At 34.0% G+C, this 25535-nt stretch overlaps 3 protein-coding genes across 3 annotated transcripts; 2 read left to right on the top strand and 1 right to left on the bottom strand.

The window, feature by feature from the left end:
* Positions 1–7895: 7895 nt before the first annotated feature.
* LOC124924888 (cytochrome P450 76T24-like) lies at positions 7896–10713 on the top strand. Its single transcript, XM_047464872.1, has 2 exons — positions 7896–8747; positions 10078–10713. The coding sequence occupies exons 1-2, from the start codon at positions 7896–7898 to the stop codon at positions 10711–10713; spliced, it is 1488 nt and encodes a 495-aa protein (XP_047320828.1).
* Positions 10714–19839: 9126 nt separating this feature from the next.
* On the top strand, positions 19840–21909 carry LOC124926089 (probable protein S-acyltransferase 14). The gene is made up of 7 exons (XM_047466255.1): positions 19840–20288; positions 20423–20666; positions 20738–20829; positions 21018–21141; positions 21217–21302; positions 21392–21457; positions 21564–21909. The coding sequence occupies exons 1-7, from the start codon at positions 20079–20081 to the stop codon at positions 21690–21692; spliced, it is 951 nt and encodes a 316-aa protein (XP_047322211.1). The 5' UTR covers positions 19840–20078; the 3' UTR covers positions 21693–21909.
* LOC124926088 (LRR receptor-like serine/threonine-protein kinase GSO1) lies at positions 21875–24335 on the bottom strand. Its single transcript, XM_047466254.1, has 3 exons — positions 23729–24335; positions 22527–23645; positions 21875–22445 (listed from the first exon to the last, which is right to left on the bottom strand). Exons 1-3 carry the CDS (start codon positions 24171–24173, stop codon positions 21958–21960), a joined length of 2052 nt encoding a protein of 683 aa, XP_047322210.1. The 5' UTR covers positions 24174–24335; the 3' UTR covers positions 21875–21957.
* Positions 24336–25535: the final 1200 nt, after the last annotated feature.

The following is a 25535-nucleotide window of genomic DNA, read 5'->3' as shown; positions in this document are numbered from 1 at the left end:
GAATATTACAATATGTGTGTTGGCTTATTCTTAACATGCGTGAATATTGATACACCATTCTACAACATAACTCACGCATATTACAATATACGTGAGTTATGTTGTAATATGTGTGAGTTATGATACATCATTCTACAACATAACTCACGCATACTACAATATACGTGAGTTATGTTGTAATATGCGTGAGTTATATGATACACCATTCTATAACATAACTCACGCATATTACAATATACGTGAGTTATAATACACCATTTTACAACATAACTCATGCATATTACAATATACGTTAGTTATATTGTAATATGCGTGAGTTATGATACACCATTCTACAACATAACTCACGCATATTACAATATGTGTGAGTTATGTTGTAATATGCGTGGGTTATGATACACCATTCTACAACATAACTCACGCATATTGTAATATGCGTGAGTCACTGTTTGTTCTTTGAACACTGAAAGGCAAAATAATAACACTGTAATAATATGCTTATCATCCATAGAAAGGTTTTCACCAAACTAAGAGCCACTGTTTGAAGTAAACTTAGAACATTATGTTTCATACAATACAATTATTCATACAACATTATCTTAACGAGGGAAATGTCACACGTGAAAATAGAATTATTCAACATGATGCTGAGTTGATGACTGATGCTGAGATGATGCTCTTGCAGTAGATGGTGTAGGCATCACTAATTTGCATGTTGTCCTGTTATGACATTGACCACCACATGAACTACATCGTCTTCGGACCTTACGAGTCTCACATTGGGATGACCTACGATTTGTTGTTCGCCGCCCTTTCGTCACCTTAATAGGTGGGTTTAGGCAGACGCGTTGTTTGATAATTTATGGAATATCTCATTCTTCTTCATCACCAACAATATAACATGTCTCCGCATATGCATTCAACCACATTTCAGTTGAGTAATCTTGAAAAAGATAACGATTAAACATGTGAGCAATTGGTTAGATAAATTAAAGATAAAATTGTTACCTTGAGCAGAAGTCATATGGATCCAATTTCGTGTACGGGCAGTAGCCATGGCATGAGTACAAGGAAGACCAGATACATCAAATACCCTACAACTACAATTCATTTAATGCAAGTTAGCTTTAAAATGAGATTCACCGTCATGCACATAAAACTCAAATCGATTAAGTGGATTGACGTTATACAGTCTGACCTTCTTAGTTTGCTCACGTAAAAACTTTTCATAATATTGAGATAAACGTTCTTTGTGATTATCCGTCATTTCTATTCTATTATAAAACCAGTGTTGTATTGTGAATCTTAAATAGTTAGTTAAGGTTGATATGAGATACTTTCTAACTTCCCTACTCTGACTATTAAAGCTTTCGGCATAATTGTTTGTCATTTGATTGTATCTGTTAGGATCGGGATCGCCCTTGGAGGACCTGGGTTCCGGTTTCTTAAGGGTGAACACTTACACAACAACACACAATATTGGTAATAGTCCGGTTATATACTAAACTCGTTTCTTAACACTACACAAGCTGTCACAAACCTCTTGAACTGGGTTCAAGTGCAGAAATGGTTTGTTTCATCTTGAAGAAACACACACAGTTCGGTTTGGAAGGTATTTAGGAGATATCGGTTTAAGGAGAAAGCCGGTTTGGTTTAGGAAGTTATTACTTATTTCGGTTCGGTTTAGATGTTTCGGTTAGGTTTGAGTGAGTAAGCCGAAATATGAAAGTAAAGAACACGAGACAATATTTTATGAATGTTCGGAGTTTAATCTCCTACGTCACCCCTTCTTCTCAAACAGTGAGAAGGATATTCACTAAGGAATATTACACAACCACAACACACAATCCGAACGAGTAACGGCTCGTCGGTTACACCACTCACAATGATGTAATACAACACTTTTACTTAATAGTAAAATACACAAACACTTTCAGGAATTTCAAATCACTATTCGAGGTTGTACGTGAGATCTCAAGTTGCTGTTACTTCTCTCTTGTATATGCTTTTCGTAAAATGATCTCATGCGTATGTTTCTTCGGCACCGTCCGCTTCTATTTATAGAGAAAATATGACAACGTTCATATTTTCTCTCTCCGCTTGATTGGTCGTTTGAAGTCACGCCGATCCGGTTCAGAGGTTGCGTGCACGTTTTGTCATATTGGACACTCGGCAATCATGCACTTAGGCCGATTTGCATTTTTGACACATGGCATGCATGCACCATGTCAGCCGCCTAAATTTGATGTTGCTTGTAGAGATAGATGAACAGTTTCATCATTGTTTTCATTGCATGCTTCTGATCCGGATCTTATCTTCTTTTGTATCTTCGAGAAATCTTCTATGTCGTCATATTACGTCATTTTCTCAGATTCGCCACTTTTCATATTTTCCGTGGAACTTTTATGATCTTCAATGAGAGTGTGTCAGCCGGATGAATTAACTTTTGCTAGTCGATCCGGTTGAAAAGTTCAGCCGGATGAATTAGCTTTTGCTAGCCGATCCGGTTGAGAAGTTCAGCTGGTTTTATAGACTTATTACAGGATTATTTAATCGTGTACATCAGTCGGTATTGATGCGGCTTGATCTGTACCTGCACAAGAATATTGAGATTGATTAAGTTCTTTGGCCGGTTAAAATTAATCTACTTAATTTTTCTAACATATAATTTTAATATATATATATATATATATATATATATATATATATATATATATATATATATTATTTTCAAAGATCACGGTATAATTTTCCAAAACAATTGGGATAGATTGGTAGATAAGTGTCCTCATTGCTAACCCTAGGTAGGTTGGTGATCAACCTTCCTCAATGTCGCTAAAATGCGTGGAGGAGAGAGTATTTTCTTTTTCTTGCATAAGCCGAATGTTTTGAAAAATCATTGCTTGATGTGGGCAGTAATCTGACTAATTAGGCACCGATTCATTTATTATAAGGATAATGTTAAATTTAGTTTTAATTTAAATATTTTTTAATAATAATATTTATTTTCAAAATATAGTATATTATTTTTATTTAAAAGTAATAATATAATATTTAATATAAATTAAAATAATAAATATTTATTAATAATTTAAAACAGGTTAAATTATAACAAAAAAAAGATTAATTATTTGTATTTTGAAGTTTGAATATATATTATTTATTGATTATATTTTATAAATTTATTTATATATATAAATAGTTAATAGTTTATATATATTAAAATATTAATCTTTTATTTTAATATTTTAAATAATTAATTTAAAATATTATTGTACAAGTTTATATATTTATATAAAATATCACATCATGTTAAAAATAATAATAATTGAAATAGTTAAATTATTATTTTGAAAAAGAATTAGTATAAAGTAAAACAAAATTTTAAAAACAATTAATCTATTTAATATGAGCTTGTTTTAAGTGGTTGATTAATATTGTTTGCATTATGTTTGAATTATAGAAATAATTTAAATTTAAAAAAAAATATCATTTCACTAACCTTTTTTAATTACTATCTATAACTCAATTAATTAATTAAAATATTAAAATACTTTTATTTTAAATTATTATTATTTATTTGATCATTATATATTAATACTTTTAAAATTTACCCAAAATATTATCTTCTCCTTAAAATTAACATCAATCATTAGTTTACAAATTAAATAAACCAAATTTTCTTAAACACCCTTATCCAAACAAGTCCTAAATATATCTACAGAATAAATTAAGAAAATGTTAAAATAAAAAAAAATTAATTTTACATCTAATGAGTACATTTATAATTAATTTTATTAAAATAATAGTTATTTAAAAATTATTCTTTCATAATTATTAATTTTTTTTATATATTATAACTTATTATTTTTAAAAACCCCACCAAAGTAGTACAGTGTTAAGAACCGACTTAAGAGATCAAAATATTACGGTGATTCTATTATATCTTAAAGTAAGTAGGGACTATGCATATACAATGTAATGTAATACTAGTTCTCCTTTAATTCTTAAAAAAACTTATTATCTTAAAATAGTTTTATAATCCATTTAAATTTAATGTGACAAATGACTTGAGAAAGGTTGGGATTAATATTTATTTGATTAATAAAAACACATAAATATATAATAATGAGAAATGACCAGGGAATTTGAGAAATGAAAGAGAGAATAATAATTTTATTGAAAAAATAATAAAAATTTGCTCTGTTCTCTCTCCTCTAATTTTATCACGTTATTTCCGTCCTCCTTATATATAATATTATTAATATATTTATTTATATTAAATATTTTATAAATATTATTTATTTATATATTAATAATAATATGAATGTTTAATAGATTAATTTCAATTCATGAGAGGCCAGAGAAAAAAAATACAAACATTGGCATGGGCCGGAGAAAAAAATCAAACACTGGCATGGGTTATTGGGCATTGCATGAAGAGTAAGTATATGGACCATCATCATAACCACTTGCCTGAGAAAATAATTGAAGACATGCAGTCAACTTATGAGATGTTTTTGACTTATAATAAGACTTGGAGGGCAAGGGAAACAACTTTAATGGCAGTACGAGGAACGGTGGAGGATTTCTATGGAAAATTGCCTTCATACCTATACATGTTGGAGAAGAATAATCCGGGTACCATAACAAATATCCAGACAGACGAGCTCGGACACTTCAAATATATGTTAATGTCTCTAGGTCTCTCAATTAGGGGTTTCAAAGCCTTTTGTTGTCCCGTATTGTGCGTCGATACTAGTTTTCTCAAGCACAAGGTGGAAGGTCAACTATTGGTGGCTGTTGCATTGGATGCGAATGAGCAACTATATCTTGTTGCATTCGGCGGTGTTGATTCAAAGAATAATAACTCTTGGACTTATTTTATGCACAAACTTAGAGAAGCAATTGGATTAGTTGACGATCTCGTCTTCGTATCCGATAGACACCCAAGCATCGTCAATGCCTTGTGTGCTGTTTTTCCAGAAGCAGACCACGGTGCGTGCACATATCACAAAAAGATGAATATTATGGCCAAATTCAAAACTGATAATTGTTATGTGGAGTTTGATTTGGCTTCTCGTGCGTACACTTATCCCCCACTTTAATCGATTTTTTGACAAGATCGGGGTTAATGATCATAGGATTGCTGCATATTTGGAAGAAATTGAGTTTCAAAGATGAAGTAGAGCATATTTCCCCGGTAAGCGATACAATCAACTGACAAACAATTATGCTGAGAGTTTTAATAGTTAGTATAGGGAAGCCATAAAGTATCCCATTTCAGCAATGACTGAGTCTTTAAGAACAACATTACAAGTATGGTTTAATGATAGAAGAGAAAAAGCGTCCAACCATCAAGAATTTTTATCTCCAACGTATGAAAAGTTATTATGTAAGGATTTTGAGAAGGTCAAATTCTATACTGTATCATCCCTTAACCGATTCGAGTTATATGTGCATGACAATGAGTCCCATTTTAAAGTCAATTAGAAGGACAATGACTGCACTTGTAGGGTATTTGAAGTCTTCAGTCTTCCTTGTACGCATGCACTGACTGTTGCCCGTCACCAGAATGTGGTTTCTTATGACTTATGCTCAAGGTATTTAATCATTTTTAACATATTTATTTAACCTATTTTTTAATCGTTTTATTTTCCTTCTCATAGACATTACACAACTGTATCTTGGTTGAATGCATATGCGGAGACATGTTATCTAGTTGGTGATGAAGAGAATTGGGATGTTTCCGATATTATCAAACAACGCGTGTGTCTAAAACCACCTGTAAAGGTTAAGAAAGGGAGACCACAAACTAAGCGTAGGACATCCCAAGGTGAGGTCCGTAAGGTCCCGAGACGATGCAGCTCATGTGCAGGTCTAGGACACAATATGGCAACATGCAAAGTAGTGATACATACACCATCTACTACAAGAGCAAGAGCATCATCATCTCAGTAGCATGAGCCATCATCTCAACTGTACGAGCCATCATCTCAATTGTACGAGCCATCATCTCAACTGTACGAGCCATCATCTCAACTGTACGAGCCATCATCTCAACTGTATTAGCCTGATCTTCCATGCGTCTTCCTTATCGGTGCATTTCATAAAACAAGATTCCAACTCCTACATTCGAACTGCCATATTCCTTTTGAAATATTTTATCAGCAAGGGTGGACAACCTCGGCATTCATCTTTATATTCAGACAATCTGTCGAAGTTGAGGCCTGTAATCAAGGCGTACTCTTTCATACCAAAAGTATGTTCCTCCCCATTCAAGTTAAAAATCATCCTATTCGAATTGGACTTAACCTTCCGAAGTAGCAACTGATTTAAATTGTTACTGAGAACAACAAGTCTGTGACTCCTTTCAATAAATACTGAAATTGGGAATTTAGAGCCCTCTCCATAAAATCCATCGCTTCAAACCTATCAGATATTTTTTTAGGGCTATGACAGATTTCAATAAAATTCTACTAGGAAAATCAGAAACCATGGAGTTTGCCATCTACAAAAGGGAAAACAAAAACAACAATGTTTGTGAAAACCTTTTACAACGAATATAAACAAAGAAGCAACCATCAATAGCTAGAAACAACCGTCACCCTGTGTGACGCACCCTGCGTGACGCAACCCTAAATCCTAACATAAATCATGCATGAACCATTTGCAAGCAAGACGCAACTCTAAAACCTAACATAAATCATGCAATAATCATTTGCAAGCAAGACGCAACCCTAAAACCTAACATCAACCATGCATGAACCATTTGCAAAGCAAGACGCAACCCTAAAACCTAACATAAACCATGCATGAACCATTTGCAAACAAGACGCAACCCTAAACCCTAACATAAATCATGCATGAACCATTTGCAAGCAAACAACCCTAAAACAAAAAACCAACATAACTAAAACTAACCTGATGAAGTCGATGAATGAACGAGAAGACGAAGACGAGTAGTTAGAGTCGTCGAGGCAGGTGCGTCGTCGAGGCAGGTGCGTCGTCGAGGCATGTGCGTCGTCGAGGCAGGTGCATCGTCGAGGCAGGTGCGTCGTCGAGGCAGGTACGTCGTCGAGGCAGGTGCGTCGTCGAGGAAGGTGTGAGAGAGAGAGAGAGAAGGAATAGTCGTCGAGGCTTATTTGGGTTTTATAAAATCCAAATAAATTTAACCCTGCGTGACGCAACCAACCAACCTGCATTCAACGAATTAGGGCGAATCAATGATGTTCTATAAACGAAATAAACACAAACAATCATATGTAAACGAAATCAACACAAAATATAAACAAATATAACGAATATAGAGGAAATTTTATCTTTGGCGTCGTTGTTCGCCGTTGGAGCCGCAGTTCGTCGTTGGAAGTTTCTTCGTCGCTCTACGCCATTGAATGTAGTGGAATGGTTCCTCTTCGATTTGTTCTTCGCCGATGAAAAGAAGAGAAAGTCTTCTCCGTCATTAGGGTTTACGGCGGAGAAGACCTAAATGAGAGAGAAAATGAATTAAAAATGAAAAAATAAATTATGACTTTATAGGGTTTCGGTTGCGTCGCGCAACTGGAGTTGCGTTACACAAGGGTATAATTATCATTAAAAAAAAGGTTACCAGCATTATTTAAATTATGCCTCACACCATATGCATCTAGGCTATTATTATGGTCATTTCCTCAAATTTCCTATCACATATTATGAGTTTAATTTCAATTAAAAACACTCCGAATAATGGAAGCTGGGCAAAGGCGGGAGAGTATAATATTATTTGTATTTATCAGTGTTATAGTAATATATAATTTGTGGCTGGTGAATGCAAGTGATCACAAGCTTTTCCGTTTACTTTTATTTGGTTATATATAGGATACTTGTTTTGGCTTCTATTGTATTGATAAGTAATAATGGATTCTGTCATGATTTTCATGGCCTTACTCTCCATCTTATTCCTATACTTTAACATCCGTCGTCGTCCCGCCTCCAGACTGCCGCCGGGGCCGTACCCATTTCCGGTAATGGGAAACATCCTGTCACTAGGCTCAAGCCCACACATTTCCTTAGCATCCCTCTCCAAAATCCATGGCCCAGTCATGTCCCTCAACTTGGGAAACATGACCACTATTGTGGTGTCATCGCCGGACACTGCCCAAAATATACTCCAAAAAAATGACCGGATATGCTCCGGCCGACATCTCCCTGACATCTTCAAAGTCCTCGACCACAACAAGTACACTTTTGTTTTCGGCCCCGCGAATAGCCAATGGCGAACCCTTCGTAAAATCATCAAAGAAAACATGTTTTCGCAGCCGCAGATGGACGCAAAACAGGGCTTCAGGCTAAAAAAGGTGGAAGAACTCATAGCCTTCGTGCGTCGGAGCTCCGTCGTGAAAATAGGTGACGCCGCCTTCACCACGACGCTGAATTTGCTGTCGGACTTGTTCTTCTCGATGAATTTAGCTCACTACGATTCGAATTTTTCTCGGGAGTTCAAGGATCATTTGAGGATGGCGCTGGAAATCGGAGGGTCTCGTAATTTAGCGGATTACTTCCCTATATTTAGGTTCGTTGATGTACAAGGCCTAAGGCGGCGTGGCAGATTTCATTTATCAAGATTGATTTGTATATTTGAGGAGATCATCCAACATAGGATAGAATCGAAGGAAACCAAGAATGATTTTCTAGACGCGCTCATCAATCTCTCCCAAGAGACTCATGACTCAACTCTCACCATCAACGGCATATCCCATTTGTTTATCGTGAGTGATAAAATTTCTTCTTCTTTTCCTGCAAAATGATAAATATATATAAAGTAAACTCATTCATCATCATAGAATAAAATAGGGGAAGAATGTCAATTTTATTTATAAAGTTGGAAGGAGGTATCAAATTTATTTACAAAGTTGCAAAATTCTATTTATGTATATAAACTTGTCAAAATGTGTCAAAATTATTTAACATAACAGAATGTCTCAAACTGTGTTAAGTTTTTATCCACGTGGATATTTATTTTTTTATATTTTTTTAACCTATTTTTTAGGTTTCAAACAGACCTTCTTTTTCTATTTAATATATAAAATTAAATAAATAAAATTTTCTTTCTTCTACCTACCATCATCTTCATCCCCTCTCTTCACTAGCAGGCAGCCCACCATTATCTTCATCCCCTCTCTTAGCCGTCGCAAACTGTTTTTGCTATTTCTTTTTTAACTAGATCATTCATAGACTTTGATATTACTGTTAGGCCTGATAATACAGACTTGTTTTCATCGAATGGACCAGTTTCGATCAAACAATATAATATCTGTAATAAACCTTGTTTATCTGCGATTGAACTCTGTGATTGAGGATCTAACTAAATGAGTTTAAAAACCCTAGCTGAAGCGATCTTGTAACTAGTTTTTCCTTCACGAAGAACAATCAGAAACAATGACAAACAACTGACATATCACATTTAACTTATCAAAATCTCAATTTTATTTTTCAAAATTCTAAAACTTATTGTTCTAATCCCCTAGTTGCAGGCAAATTATTCAAATGAAATCCAGAATTTCTAGTTTGATGTTTCGTATTGAATATATAACCTATTACTTTGACATCAATTAAGAAGAACATAGGGTGAAATTCGGAGAGAGAAGACAAAGTGGGTCTTAGAAGTGGTGGATGAGATTTTGGAGATTAAGATTTAAATGAGAAGAATATGAATCGGGTGAAAAAGGAGAGAGAATGAAATTATTATTTATTTATTTATTAAATGTAAAGAAAAAGTCTGTTTGAAATGAAAAAAATAGGTTAAAACAAAATATAAAATAAATATCCACGTGGATAAAAAATTAACTCCGTTTGAAACATTCCGTTATGTCAAATAATTTTGACACATTTTGACAAGTTTGTATATATAAATAGAATTTTACAACTTTGTAAATAAATTTAACACCTCCCTCCAACTTTATAAATAAAATTGACATTCTTCCCAATAAAATATTTATAGTAAATAAATATATTCAATGACTTTAGCTAGTTCAATATATATATATATATGGTATGATTTACTTTTAATAATATAATAAATGGAGTGTATACATACAGGAGTTGTTCGGTGCAGGGACAGACACAATATCGAGCACGGTAGAATGGGCGATGACAGAATTACTTCGTAATCCTGATAAACTGAAAAAAGCTCAAGGAGAGCTGAGAGCATTTGCAGGCGATAAACTAATAATTGAAGAATCAGATATATCAAAATTACCTTATATACAATTAGTTGTGAAAGAAACGTTAAGACTTCATCCTCCCAGTCCTTTCATGGTTCCTCACAGGGCCGAAGCCGAGTTTGAGATAGTAGACATGGAGGGGAAGTATTTGTTTCGTGTTCCGAAAGATGCTAAAATTTTAGTAAACATTTGGGAAATTGGTCGTGACCCAAAAGTGTGGGAAGATCCACATGCGTTTATACCGGAGAGATTTTTGAAAAGTGAATTTGACTTTAATGGTCAAGATTTTAGGTTCTTCCCATTTGGGTCCGGAAGAAGGAGCTGCCTTGGTATGGTTTTGGGAGAGAAGATGGTGCATATGCTATTGATCTCTTTGTTGCTCTCTTTCGATTGGAAACTTGAAGAGGGAATTAACCCTCAAGATATTGATATGGATGATAAATTTGGTATTACAATGGAAAAGGCTATACCTCTTAGGGCTATTCCCATTCCCATTCCCATCAAATCTTGATTATATATCATCGTCATGGATATGCAATTAAACTACATATATCCCTTCCTCTCTTTTGAAGTTGTATTTTGTTTTTAATAAATGCTTGTGCAAATAAATTTGAAAATATTTTTGTAATATTTTCTGTTTCCTTCATTTTAATAAATTAGTTTTTTTAAATATGTTTCAGTTGCAGTCTAATTTGATATTATTAACATGTACTGAAAATTTAAGACTGAATATCTCATTATTCTCCATTTCAAAACATCATGATCTAGATCATAAATCATTTAATTCTCATATCTAGATTCAGAAAAAGAAAATTTGAGTGACTTCTATTAATATTAGTATCTTGAGTGAAATTGAGGTGTAAAAGAATGATCAATCATAATTTGAATTCGTATCTTATTGGGAGGGGTGATAATTACTCGGTTTAGGGTTGTGCAGGTCCTAATGAGTTACGGTTGCAATACCGATCCATCGGAAATTGTCCACTGGAGTTGGAACTTGGAAGTGGGTGATGAAGGTTATGTTTGATTTTGTAGTGGGTTTGAAAAAAAAATATATGTGCAAGACAAATGGCAACCACATGTATACTACTGAAAGAATATAATGTATTGAAAAATTGATAAGTAATAATTATTTAAATACTGATTTGTAAACACTCAAAAGTCTAAGAACTAACTTGTAGTTATTGCAGTTTAGGAGATATATAAAAGATCCCATAGAACAAAAGGGTAATAACATTTTTAAATATTCTCTTTTCTGAATCATAAATTATTTTGATCTATACAATTGTATCGATAGATCTGAAGATCAAGATGAATTCGAAAGATTAAATACGAAATCGACTAGTTTGGAAAGTGATTCTTTATCATCGTCACAAAGTAATTCAAAGAAGAAATTGTTTATCAAAAAAGTGAATCTTCTTCATCTTCATCACACAGTAGTTCGAACGAAGAGAAGGTTCAACTACGAAACACAACAATGATTAAATGACTATACACAACTCGGACAACACAAGCGCTATAATTTGTTCAACAATTTTTTCAACAGTGTGAACTACATCGGTTGGAGTAGTGGTATTCGTTTGACACTTGAAATTAAATCGAAACTCGGATGGAACATGTGTCTTTCCAACTGAAGCTTTAAGTCGTTGGAGAAAGATTGATTGGTTGATTCGATCATAGATTTTTATATACAATTACCGGTGAAATCGGTGAAATCAGAATGGTTTCTCAAAGTAACATTGTTTTGCGTTCACTTTTCTAAACTAACCTAGTTTAATATTCAAACTCAGTAATTTTTTTTTTATTTCTGATTTTTACCTTTAAAATTCATTATATATAAACTAAATTATTTATATTTTGATATATATTTTAAATTATTATTTTTATAAATTTGATTATTTATATTTTGATATATAATTTAAATTTAATTATTTTTTATAAATTTGATTATTTATATTTTAATATATATATATATATATTTACATTTCAATTATTATTTATATAGTGTAATAAATATTAAATAATTCTAATAAATAATTAATAAATACTAATTATTTATCAATTATTTATTAGAATACTAAAAAGAATATTTATTACACTATATAAATAATAATTAAAATATAAATAATTAAATTTATAAAAATAATAATTTAAAATATATATCAAAATATAAATAATTTAGTTTATATATAATGAATTTTAAATGTAAAAAAAATAATTGAGTTTGAATAGTAAAATAGGTTAGTTCGGGAATGAATGAATAAACTAGGTTAGTTTAGGAAAGTGAACGTCAAACAAGGTTACTTTGGGAAACCATCCGTGAATCCACAACTACATCACTTGATTTGCGGAAAATATTCAGAAAGGTACCAAGAAACCAATGGACCATAAGCATTTGGAATCCTAACTCTTGATAAATTAAGAAGTTGTAGGATGAGCTCGCAATTCTGAAACCTCTAATGTGTATTGTGATTTGTGATTCAAGAACATGTTGCAAGATGACGAGGTGAGTTGTTCAAGAACATTTATCAAGTAAATTTGCTCAATTCTTAACGTGTCTAAATGAGTATTATGACAATGACAATAATATTTTAAATGGATCCGGAGCCAAAATTATAATTTTTCTAGGTTCACGAGGGAAATCTGTAACAACAAAAATGACAAATTAGTAGAGAAAGGGGAGAAAGGCAATCATCTGAGAGGGTAACAACAAAAAGTGTTCTTTATATTGCATTCACTATAGAATGAATATAGAACAGTCATGCCCCTCAAGATGGATGTTGTAAAATAATCGACTATCCAGACTGGTGGAGAGGCAATTGAGATAAAAAAATTAAAAAACACACCCTCTTAAAACAAAACATGAGCAATATTGAATTTACTGTGGGGAAAACCCTGACAGAACCACAAAAGAAGAAAAAACAAACTGAAAGAACACTAACAGAATTTGATAACGGAGTTCGGCCAAAATGTTGCCTACGTCTCCGAGCACTAAGGCTATCAATTAATAAGGAAGAAGAAATACAAATTTGGGTGCAATAAACCAAAGAGGGGAGAGTTTCTTTTATACACTAAGAAACTTCCCCAACTCCCATCATCTTCCGATGTGGGATTTATGCTAATTGTGAATATAGTTTCTTTTATATACTAAGAAACTTCTTTCACTCCCATTATCTTCCGATGTGAGATTCTAATTGTGCCAAAAACAACAAATCTCCACCTTGGCACAATATCCAAATACTAATCTTCAATATTAAAAATAGTCCTTCAATGCTTCCAATTGGCGCTCTTCAGCGCCGACTCAAACGCAGAAGATGTTTACCAAATCTAAACAATTAGATTTGGTTTTCCCCATGTCTTTCATCTCGAACTCTTTACCCAATTGAGCCTTCAACTTGTCAACTTCATATTGGCTCTTTGATGCTATCAACATATCATCAACGTACAAGAGTAGATAGATGTAAGACTCATCTTGCAATTTGCGCAAATACACACATGAACTGAATTTGCTTCTTGTGTACTTGTGCTCCATCATAAATTTGTCAAGTTGCTTGTATCATTGTCTCGACGATTGCTTCAACTTGTACAATGATCTATACAACTTGCAAACCCAATTTTCTTTATCAGCAACATTGAATCCATCTGGTTGATAAATGTAGATTTCCTCGTTCAAATGACCGTGTATGTCTGCGGTCTTCACATCTGGTTGAGCTAGCTCCAAATTCATCTGCGCTACCAAGGACAACAAAATTCCAATAAAAGAGTGTTTAAAAATAGGAGAAAGTACCTCATTATAATCACCTCCTTCCTTCTGAGCGTAGTTTTTAGCTACCAATTTTGTCTTGTAGCGAACATCAAAATTTTCGGAAAATCCTTCTTTCTTAGCAAAGATCTATTTACCACCAATAGCCTTCTTCCCTTTTTGTAGATGCGTCAACTTGCATGTCTCATTGTTCTGAATAGATTGCATCTCATCTTCCATAACACCTCTCCTTTTTCCATTTTCAGTACTTCGACTGACATCTGGAAAAATGGATGGAACATCATCTACGACTAGAAGTGCATAGGCCGCCATGTCAACAAACCGACCTGGTTTTTGAATAACTCGTCTTGGCCTATTCACAGCAATTGATTCACTTTGTTCTGAATGTTCTTGGGTCGGAACCTCTTCCTCATTTAACTCTTCGTCTGTCGTCGGAGAGTCACTTATTATTGGGCTTATCTTTATCTGCTCAAACTCCACCTGTTGTAGAGTACAATCAATATTGTCTGGTGTTACCTTATTCAACATTGAATAATCATCAAAAGTAACATCTCTACTGATAATGGTTTTCTTTGCATCCAAACACCAGAGACGATATTCTTTAACTCTTGTAGTAAATCCCATAAAAAGAGCCTTCTTTTCTCGTGGATCCAAATTTGATTCAACTACATGATAATATGTAGTAGAACCAAAAATATGCAAAGAATCATAATCAGTTGCAGGTTTTCCAGACCATACCTCTAATGGAGTTTTGCCACCAAGTGCATATGATAGTAGGCGATTTACCAAATGTTGAGCGTATGACACTGTTTCTGCCCAAAATTTCCTGTCTAACCCAGCATTAGACAACATACATCGAACTTTCTCCACCAATGTCCTGTTCATACGTTCCGATACTCCATTCTGCTGTGGTGTTTTTCTAACTGTGAAGTGTCGAACTATGCCACACTCTTGGCATAACTTCTGGAATGGATCATTCTTGTATTCTCCACCGTTATCAGTCCGGAGAACTTTGATCTTTCTTCCTGTCTCGTCTTCAACTTGAGTTTTCCATTTAAGAAAAATCTCAAACACTTCACCTTTGTTCTTCATAGTAAACACTCAAACTCTTCTGGAAAAATCATCAATAAAAGTAACAAAATAATGCCTACCTCCAAAGGAAGGAGTCTTGGCAGGTCCCCAGACATCTGAGTGCACATAATCCAAAATACCCTTGGTTTTATGCATAGCAGTGCCAAATTTTACTCGCCTTTGTTTTCCCAGAATACAATGTTCACAAAAATCTAACTTACAAACTTTTGTACCTTTCAATAATCCTTGCTTGACAAGAGTTTGCATATATTTCTCACCAGCGTGCCCCAATCGCATATGCCATAACTTTGTTGCCTCTAATTCCTTACTGCTCCCGGAAGTTGATACACGTGATGTCCCATTAACTGTACTACCTTGATAGTAATACAAATTATTACTCTTCTTGATAGCTTTCAACATCACTAGCGCTCTAGATATTACCTTAAAACTCCATTTTCCAATTTCACATGTAGGCCTTTCGACTCCAAGCCCCCCAAAGAAATGAGATTCTTTTTCATATTCGGTATGTACCAAACATCTCTAATAATTCTGGTGGATCCGTCATCATTCCTCAGCTTGATTGAACCTATCCCCTTTATTTTACATGTATTAGCATCTCCCATGTAAACAACTCCACCATCTAGATCCTTAAAGTCAAAGAACCACTTTCGAACTGGTGTCATATGATAAGTGCAGGCTGAGTCCAATATCCACGGATCAGGATGTGATGTTGTGTGTGACATCGATAAAGAGTATTCTGAATCTGCATCACCTTTGTTTTCTGCAACATTCGCATCTTCAGAATCTCTCTCTTTCTTCTTCAACTTTGGGCAATTAATCTTCCAATGTCCTTTCTCACGACAGAAAGCACATTCATCTTTGGCAACTCTACTTTCAGATCTTCTTCATTTCCCTTTTGATTTGCTCTGCTGACGGCCCCTAACCATCAATGCTTCATCTGTTGTACCTACTTTGCTTTTCCTTTTATCCTGCTTTCTCAATTCATAACTATATAAAGCAGAACTTACAACATCAAGAGAAACATTTCCCTTCCCATGAAGTAACGTTGTTTCTAAGTGTTCAAATTCATCAAGGAAGGGACGATAGCAACATCAAAGCCAAATCTTCATCCTCAAACCTAACGTCAAGGTTTAACAAATCCGCTACTAACTAATTAAACTTAGTTATATGCTCATTCATCGTAGTACCTGATTGGTATTCAAACCGGAACAGTCGCTTCTTCATAAGGAGCTTATTTTGACCACTCTTCTTCAGAAACTTGTCCTCCAATGCTTGCCACAGTTTCTGTGCAGAAGTTTCATTCTTCACAACATACTTCTGCTCTTTGGACATGCACGACCGAATTGTTCCGCACGCCAACCGATTCATGATACTCCACTCTTTTTCTTCTATACCATCTGGCTTTCCGACCTCAATAGCAACATCTAGACTCTGCTGAAAAGACAATCTAGAACTTCACCTTGCCACATGCCGAAATGCCCAATTCCATCAAAGATCTCCACCGCAAACTTCAAATTCGACATCGGTGTCCTCGTCTAGGATGACGAAGGAGTTAACGCCCCTTTTGAAGACTCCATCATGCCAATGACGAACCTTCGACTCTGATACCACTTTTTGGGGAAAACCCTGACAGAACCACAAAAGAAGAAAAAACAAACTGAAAGAACACTAACAGAATTTGATAACGGAGTTCGACCAAAATGTTGCCTACGTCTCCGAGTATTAAGGCTATCAATTAATAAGGAAGAAGAGATACAAATTTGGGTGCAATAAACCAAAGAGGGGAGAGTTTCTTTTATACACTAAGAAACTTCCCCAACTCCCATCATCTTTCGATGTGGGATTTATGCTAATTGTGAATATAGTTTATTTTATATACTAAGAAACTTCTTTCACTCTCATTATCTTCCGATGTGGGATACTAATTGTGCCAAAAACACATTTACTGCTGCCTTTAAGGGCCTTTAAGGAGATGATTAAAAATATCAGGAAAAGACTGCTACTATGAAGGTATGATTTTTTTATAAACATTCTAATCACAATATCACTGGTGCATTTAGTCTTAATGTTAATAGCAATCATAAAAATAAATCTATTTGAATTATAGTCTAGTGATAGTGTAGTTAATTGTCATATTTGTTATGATTTATGATTTGAATATCGTTACTAAAATTGGAAAAGTGAGTAAGGTGTGTTTGATAATCTTGGAATTGAAATTGGAGGGTCCAATTCTAATTCTTATGTTTGTTAAACACTTTAATATTCAGATTGGAATTGGAATTCCAATGGAATTCAATATAGTGTAATTTGATAGTTCTCAATTTTAATCTTTTTAGGTCGGAATTTTAATTCTAAATTAACACGTTTTTCACATTCTTAACATCACGTTTTTCACACATTAAACACATTTAACACGTTTAACATGATTTCATGTTTTGGCACGTTTAATACGTTTTTGGCACGTTTAACACGTTTTTGACACATATAACACGTTTTTCACGTCCTTGACACGTTTAACACGTTTTTGACACGTTTAACATGATTTTCATGTTTTTAACACGTTTTTGACATGTTTTTGACACGTTTAACACGATTTTCACATTTTTAACACGTTTTTGACACGTTTAACACATTTTGCACGTTTTGACATGTTTAACAAATTTTTCACATATTTGACACGTTTAACACGTTTTTGACACGTTTAATACGTTTTTGACACATTTAACATATTTTTAACACATTAAACACGTCTATCATGTTTTTGGCACGTTTAACACGTTTTTGACACATTTTCATGTTTTTAACATTTTAAAACATTTTTAATACATTAAACACGTTTAACACGTTGTTGACACGTTTACATGTTTTTTTTACATTTTTGACACGTTTGACACATTTTTAATACATTTAACGTGTTTTTGACACGTTTAACACGTTTAACACGTTTTTTACGTTATGGAACATTTAACAAGTTTTTCACTTATTTGGCACGTTTACACATTTTTGATACGTGTAATACGTTTTTACGTTTTTACGTTTTTGACACGTTTAACACATTTTTGATATGTTTAACACGTTTTTACATTTTTGACATGTTTAACATGTTTTTAACACATTAAACGCGTTAACATGTTTTTGGCACGTTAAACACGTTTTGACACGTTTTTGACACGTTTAACACGTTTTGGTATGTTTAACAGATTTTTGCCACGTTTAACACGTTTGATAAATTTTGGCACATTTACCACATTTTGACATGTTTAATATGTTTTGGCCCGTTTAACACACTTGTGACATGTTTAAAATGTGTTAAATATGCCAAAAATGTGTTAAATATGCCAAAAATGTGTAAAACGTGTCAAACGTGTCAAAAATGTGTTAAACTTGTCAAAATGTGTTAAACATACCAAAAACGTGTTAAACATGTTAAACATGTTAAAAATGTGTTAAACATGCCAAAATGTGTAAAACCATGCCAAAAACGTGTTAAATATATCAAACGTGTAAAAAACACTTTTAAAACATGTCAAAAACATGTTAAACGTGCCAAAAACGTGAAGAATGTGTTAATCTTATCAAAACGTGTGAAAAACATGTTAAACGTATTAAAAATGTCAAAAATGTGTTAAATGTGTCAAAAATGTGAAAAATGTGTTAAACGTGAAAAACGTGCCATAATTTGAAAAATGTGTTAAACGTGTAAAAAATGTGTCAAACGTGTGAAAAACGTGTTAAACATGTCAAAAACGTGTTTAACGTGCCAAAAACGTGAAAAACATGTTAAACGTATTAAAAATGTCAAAAACGTGTTAAATGTGTCAACAACGTGAAAAATGTGTTAAACATGAAAAACGTGTCAAAACGTAAAAAACATGTTAAACATGTCAAAAATGTATAAAACGTGTGAAAAACATGTTAAACATGCCAAAAACATGAAAAACATGTTAAATGTATTAAAAATGTCAAAAACGTGTTAAATGTGCCAAAAACGTGAAAAATTTGTTAAACGTGAAAAACGTAAAAAAACGTGCCAAAACGTGAAAAAACATGTTAAACGTGTCAAAAATATGTAAAGCGTGTGAAAAACGTGTTAAATATGCCAAAAACGTGTTTAACGTGCCAAAACGTGAAAAACATGTTAAACGTGTGAAAAACATGTTAAACTTGTGAAAAACATGTTAAACGTATTAAAAATGTCAAAAACGTGTTAAATATATCAAAAACGTGAAAAAACATGTTAAATGTGTGAAAATGTGTTTTAAGTGTGAAAACGTGTTAAACATGTTAAAAACGAGTTTAAACGTGCCAAAAATGTGTTAAACGTATAAAAAACGTGTTGAATGTGTTAAACATGTCAAAAACGTGTTAAATACGTCAAAAACGTGTTAAACATATCAAAAATGTATTAAACGTGTCAAAAACGTGAAAACATATTTAAGAAGTTAACATTTTTAACTAATATTTTATTTTACCAACATATAAATTAAAATTGAATTACAATTTTATCATTTTCCCAAACATAGGAATTGGAAATGAATTAAAAATGTCAATTCCCATCAAATTAGAATTAGAATTCAAATACCAATTCCAATTTTAATTCTCTCATCAAACACACCCATATAAATCAATCTATTACTAATCAGATATTTAACTTAGTAAATTCAAAATAATTTTATATTTGAATGGATGATTATTAATTTGAGATATGATGTGTATAAGAGACTATTTAGATTTCATTTATCAAACATTATCTTATTATTGTAAGAAAAAATAAACTTCTTCTCTAGTTTGCTGGAACCTGCTTCTCGAAGTCAATTTCTCTCTCTAGACTACCTCTCGTCTCCGGTCGCAGACGTGGATTTCGTCTTCGAAGACTGGAACCCTAAACCCCATTGCTTGCGATACAATTGTATTTATTGTTCATAAGAAATCCATTATTATGCTAAACTGATTGAGAACCAGACATTACAAGAAACCCCGATCACATTACGGAATCATCGGCCTTCAATTCTGCTAACTAAATGTATAGATCTGGAGCAATAATGGCTTGGAACGTGTTTAGGTTTTGTACTGCCCTTCGAGGTCTTGGCTCGATCATGATCTTGTTAGTCCTCGGCGTCGTCGGAGTCACCTACTACGCTCTAGTCCTTTCCAATTATGGTCCCGCTCTCTACGACGGCGGCTTGGGTTCTGTAACTGCATTATCTGTCTTGATCTTGTTCCATTTTCTGGTTAGTTTCTCAGATTCCTTGCCCTAGTCCGATTTCTGTTCTTTAATTTTGTCAAATTCCAACTTGATTTAGGATCGCTTGCTTGCTTGCTTGCTAATAATAAGATTACGAGAATCTTGTAGCTATAATTGCAGTTGTTAATGCTATTATGGAGTTATTTCACTGTTGTCTTCACTGATCCGGGTAGCGTACCACCCAATTGGAGGCCTGTGTTGGATGAGGAGAGAGGCGACGCCAATGACGACGATTCTGAACCATTGAATGCTTCTGAATACTACAATGGGGGTAGTGTCCCTGCAGATGCAACGAACCCTAGGATTCGGTATTGTCGAAAGTGCAATCATCTGAAACCGCCTAGATGCCACCATTGCTCTGTTTGTGAGTTGCATCTTATAAAAACTCTTATTTGAAGATTTTTCAGAATGGTTTTGTTTAATAGATTGTTTCAGGTGGGAAATGCGTGCTGAAGATGGATCACCATTGTGTATGGGTTGTGAATTGTGTTGGATCATTAAACTACAAATACTTTCTCCTTTTCCTGGTATATTTTTCTTACCGATTAACCTAATTGAAAGCCCTGGCTTTCGTCACATTTACAATCCCATTGAAAAAATTGCAAAAGTTTAAACTTGGTTTGGTATAAGATTCAATTTGATCATGGTAGTGAGGTTTTTGTGATCTTAGTTCACTCTTACCTTATATTTTTATTGTCATGTTCATAAATCGCAGTTCTACACATTTCTGGAAACATCTCTCGTGTACTTGTCGCTGCTGCCACAGTTTATAGCGTTCTTTACTGACGAAGAGATAGAAGGGACACCGAGTATGCTGGCCACAACTTTTCTCGCATTTGGTGAGGTCTCGATGATTGAATTTTGTTTTAAAATATAATAAATTTCCTCTTACTAATCGTGTTTTCTTTATTCAGTGTTAAATCTAGCTTTTGCATTGAGTGTATTGGGGTTCTTGATTATGCATGTATCATTGGTTGCTGGTAATACAACCACCATTGAGGTATTTATGCTTGTTACATCATATTTTGTAGCAAATTTTCAATTAATCTGTATGTTGTTCTTGAGTTCATCTTTGGTTTCGGTTTCCAGGCATATGAGAAGAAGACAACGCCCAAATGGCGATACGACCTGGGAAGGAAAAGGAACTTTGAACAGGTTGGTTGATTTTATATGTTACTTAAGAGACGACATTACCAAAAAAAAATGTCATTTCACAAATTGTTTTGGCAACTATACCTAGTTTGTTAATTTGTCGTTTTAGGTATTTGGGACAGACAAGCTATATTGGTTCATACCATCATACTCTGAAGAAGATTTGCGGCGAATACCTGCACTTCAGGGGCTTGAGTTTCCGTCCAAACCTGACTTGGATGCTCAGGAATTTTGTTGACTGGGGTTTCATTTCATTTTCACACTATAGCAAACAAGCGAGAATAGGATTCTATTGCCACATGAACTATACAACTTTTCAATCTGTATCTAGGCCAAGAGGGGCAGCCACAGCCCGAGTTTGCTGTAGTAGGTTTACTGAAAATGTAGCATATTGAACTTAATGTCTGGTTGGTTACAATTGGTGTATAATAATGTGCCATTCATTCATACTCTGAACATCTATTCAATTTCTACTAAGCAAGATTCATTAATAATAATATAATTCAGCAGATACAGATATCACTCAAATTTTGAACTACAGTTTCCATATCTGGCCTAGATTCAGGTGATTCATGCATACACAAAACAGCAATCTTCCCAACCTCAACAGCTTCCTTCTCAGAAAACTCTCCGCCCAATTTCCCATCAACGAAATCATCAAACACGCAAGAATCCACCCCTCGTCGGTTTACATGGGTAATTTTTCTTTTCCCAGAAAGGATCTGAAGAACAATCACACCAAACGCATAAACATCGCTCATAACAGTGAGTCTCCCGAATGTAGCATACTCCGGTGCCAAATAACCCATTCCTGCGCTGGCTTTTATAGCCGAGTAGATAACATCATCCGCCAGCAGCTTGTGAAGACCCGCCCCTGAAATCAAAGGCTTGTACGAGGCGTCAAGTAACACGTTGTCAGCTGATATGTTCTCATGAACCAAGGCTGGTTCGTTTCCTCCTTTCTTCTTATTCCCATGCAAATATCTTATGCCTAACATTTGAAAACAGTATTTCGTCACAAATCTGATTCTTTAAGCAAATTTAAATTTTACCAGGATTGAATGAAACTTACCTTTCGCAAGGCCCAAAACAATTGAAATTCGAGTAGACCAATCTAAAACCTTCGACCCATTGTTCACATTCTTCTTGACGTCAAGATACTGCAACAAGTTTCCATTGGGAACGAAATCATGGAGAAGAAAACACTCGTGTCTTCCACTCGAACAACAGAAGCCTCTAAACCGGAGGATATTATCGTGCTCGAGTGTAGTCATTAGCTTTAGCCCTTTAAGAAACTCCGACTCATCTGCCTTACAGCTGCTTTTCGAAATACACTTCACCTCAACTAAAGAACCATCTCTCAATATCCCTTTATATCTACTCAAGGAAGAGGAACCCGTTCTACTACTACCCAATAAATTTGCCTCCGAGAAATGTTGAGTGGCAGACTCTACATCTTCAACATTGTAAGTGAAACCGAAACTGCTGCTCGACTCTTTGGATAATATAGGATCCCACTTGGGATATTCGAGATTAATGAGGGGAGAAATGTTAGCAGAATCGTTAGTACTAAGCCGATGAGGATCAGAAGGCTGAAGAACACTTGAAATTTTCTGTTTCTTACGCCGGTAGCAAGAGAATGTTATCAACACAGTTGCTACCACAATGACTGTCGCTAAAGAACCAGCGATTATCACGTATTCCCGCTGATTACTGTCTTGTTTATGAGAACATTGAATCCTATGAGTGCAGTTTGAATGGACGTTAGCAGATTCAGGGATTTCTTTTGAATGGAAATCTCCAAATCCAAATGGCTCTGGTTTGTTATCGTTAATGGAAGCATTGCAAGGTTCAAGAAGAGATGAGAATTCAATCCCACACAACCCTTTGTTGTTCTTGAACTGAAAACCATCGTTCAATCTCTTCAAAGCAATTGGGACTTTCCCTGATAGAGAATTGTTTCGAACGTCAAGAAATTGAAGTATTGGAAGATTGGCTATCATAACAGGGATTGAACCGAATAGACTGTTGAAGCTAAGGTCCAACCTTTTCAACAACGTTAAATCCCCCCAACTCGCCGGTATTGCTCCGGTGAAGTTATTGAATTGAAGAGATAATACATCCAGCTTATTCAGAGATCCAAGCTCAATGGGTAGTCTACCAGTCAGCTTATTATAACAAAGCTGTAGAACTGTATTATGCAATAGATTAATGTTAACTGATAAGTGATAAGATCAGTATGTAAACAACTTTACAGGAATTGAATTTACTGACCTTGAAGATTGGTCATATGTCCAATCTCTGGAGGTATTTCACCGGAAAGATTGTTGAAATTCAAATACAAGTCAGAGAGTTGAGTTAACTCTGCAATTTCTCTAGGCAAAACACCGGTAAGATGATTGAAATGAAGGTAGAGACCTGATAAGCTCTTGAGCTGACCAATCTCCGGCGGGATTTGACCGGAGAGTCCTTTCCCCTGTAAAGAAATGTTGGCGACGCTTCCCTGATCGTCGCAGGCGACTCCTTCGAAGGAGCCGCCACATGGGTCATTGTCGGCGGACCAGGAGTTGAGGTGGAGATCATGTGGGTCGAGGAAAGACTTGATTTTTAGGAGAATGCTGAGCTGAGAAGAAGAAGAAGAAGAAGAAGAGATTGATGGGAAGAACAGAAGGAAAAGGAAGGTGTAGAGAGAGAAGAAGAAGAAGAATAGGCCTGCCATGGTGGTTTGTTTGTGATTTTTGAAATGGAAAGTTTTTGGGTTCCATGGAAGTAAGTTTCAAAAGCTTCCTTTTGTTTGAAAAATCGGAGGAGAGAGAGAAGAGAGATGAAAAATATTAAATTAGTCCCTGAACTTAGTTTTGACAGGCAAATAAACCCTATTTTGAAAAATGAGTACCTCGTGAATAGGCGCGCGTTGGGCTTGGTGTCACTGTCAGCATTAATATTATTTTGGTTACAGTGTTTTTTTATTATTAGGCTTCTTTTTATAATTTATTTTCTTCAAATAAGACCATTTTCAAATAACCTATTTCTTACTTTAAAAAAAAAAAAACTCAATTTGAACTTTTTGTGGACAAATAAGTTGTGATTGGATCTAAGAATAATAATTATAATCATATTTCATTAGGCTTTTCAATTCAAATTGTTTCGGGTAGTTTTTTTCTCAATTTGTGGTTAGTTGATCGGAAATAAATCGAGATTGTATTTATATCTCCACTTTGATTCGATTGTGATTTCGCTATTAACACTAATAAAATAATTAAATATATAATATATATAATATATTACTAATATATTTATTTATTATTTATAATTTATAAGAGTTAATTTTATTTTTTTATAGACATATAATTTTCAATATATCACTCATCAATGAGGTCCATAGAAATAGTCGACATAATAGATTCAATTATAATTAGAAGGGTTTTGATCGAAAACGAAATGTCATAGTTCTCCTTCTTTTTAAATAATAAGAAATTCAATATATTATATAAAACTATAATTTTATTATTATTTTTTTTAAGAAAATATAAAATAAACGGTGCCCTGTAAGAATTTCTTAAAATCGAACTGAGTAAAAAATATTCTCGAAGTAAAATGTGACCAAGGTTATATATGCACTCTCCTCCGAAATTTGCCTATTACCTCCCTAAATTTGGATGTAAATTAAGTTTCGAGATAAGTGAGATATTAAAATGATGAAACTTAGTAATACATATACTCATAAATTACTTTACAATACATGCATAGTTATTAATTAGTTGGATTTCATTTTAAAGGGTTACTACAATTTTGTTGTTGCTTAGATTTTAAACACAAATTACCTTTGAAAACACGTTTTATGTATATTGGTAGTGTTCATCATTCTAATTTTGTGATAGATATGTTTCTGGGCATAAACTAGGCCTTACTTCCATAATTTATTGTTCATTCAATAGTAATAATACTAATGATATTTTTATTATTTTACTTAAATAATTCAGTTTTATATTGACAATCCAATTATTTTTGAAATGACTGGAGATCAAACAAGGCATTATTCTATAATTGTGACAACATTTATGGGTAAATATTTGTACCA

Source organism: Impatiens glandulifera, chromosome 2, assembly GCF_907164915.1.
Source record: "Impatiens glandulifera chromosome 2, dImpGla2.1, whole genome shotgun sequence".
NCBI classification, from domain to species: Eukaryota; Viridiplantae; Streptophyta; class Magnoliopsida; order Ericales; family Balsaminaceae; genus Impatiens; species Impatiens glandulifera.
Note: the sequence above shows the minus strand (reverse complement) of the source record. Positions and strands in the feature narration are given on the sequence as shown.

Coding starts and splice junctions, on each gene's coding strand:
- LOC124924888 (XM_047464872.1), top strand. CDS start 7,896: ATGGATTCTGTCATGATTTTCATGGCCTTACTCTCCATCTTATTCCTA. Junction 8,748..10,077: donor GCATATCCCATTTGTTTATC/GTGAGTGATAAA, acceptor GTATACATACAG/GAGTTGTTCGGTGCAGGGAC.
- LOC124926089 (XM_047466255.1), top strand. CDS start 20,079: ATGTATAGATCTGGAGCAATAATGGCTTGGAACGTGTTTAGGTTTTGT. Junction 20,667..20,737: donor ATGCCACCATTGCTCTGTTT/GTGAGTTGCATC, acceptor AGATTGTTTCAG/GTGGGAAATGCGTGCTGAAG. Junction 21,142..21,216: donor CACAACTTTTCTCGCATTTG/GTGAGGTCTCGA, acceptor TTCTTTATTCAG/TGTTAAATCTAGCTTTTGCA.
- LOC124926088 (XM_047466254.1), bottom strand. CDS start 24,173: ATGGCAGGCCTATTCTTCTTCTTCTTCTCTCTCTACACCTTCCTTTTC. Junction 23,646..23,728: donor ACATATGACCAATCTTCAAG/GTCAGTAAATTC, acceptor TGCATAATACAG/TTCTACAGCTTTGTTATAAT. Junction 22,446..22,526: donor TGTTTTGGGCCTTGCGAAAG/GTAAGTTTCATT, acceptor TTCAAATGTTAG/GCATAAGATATTTGCATGGG.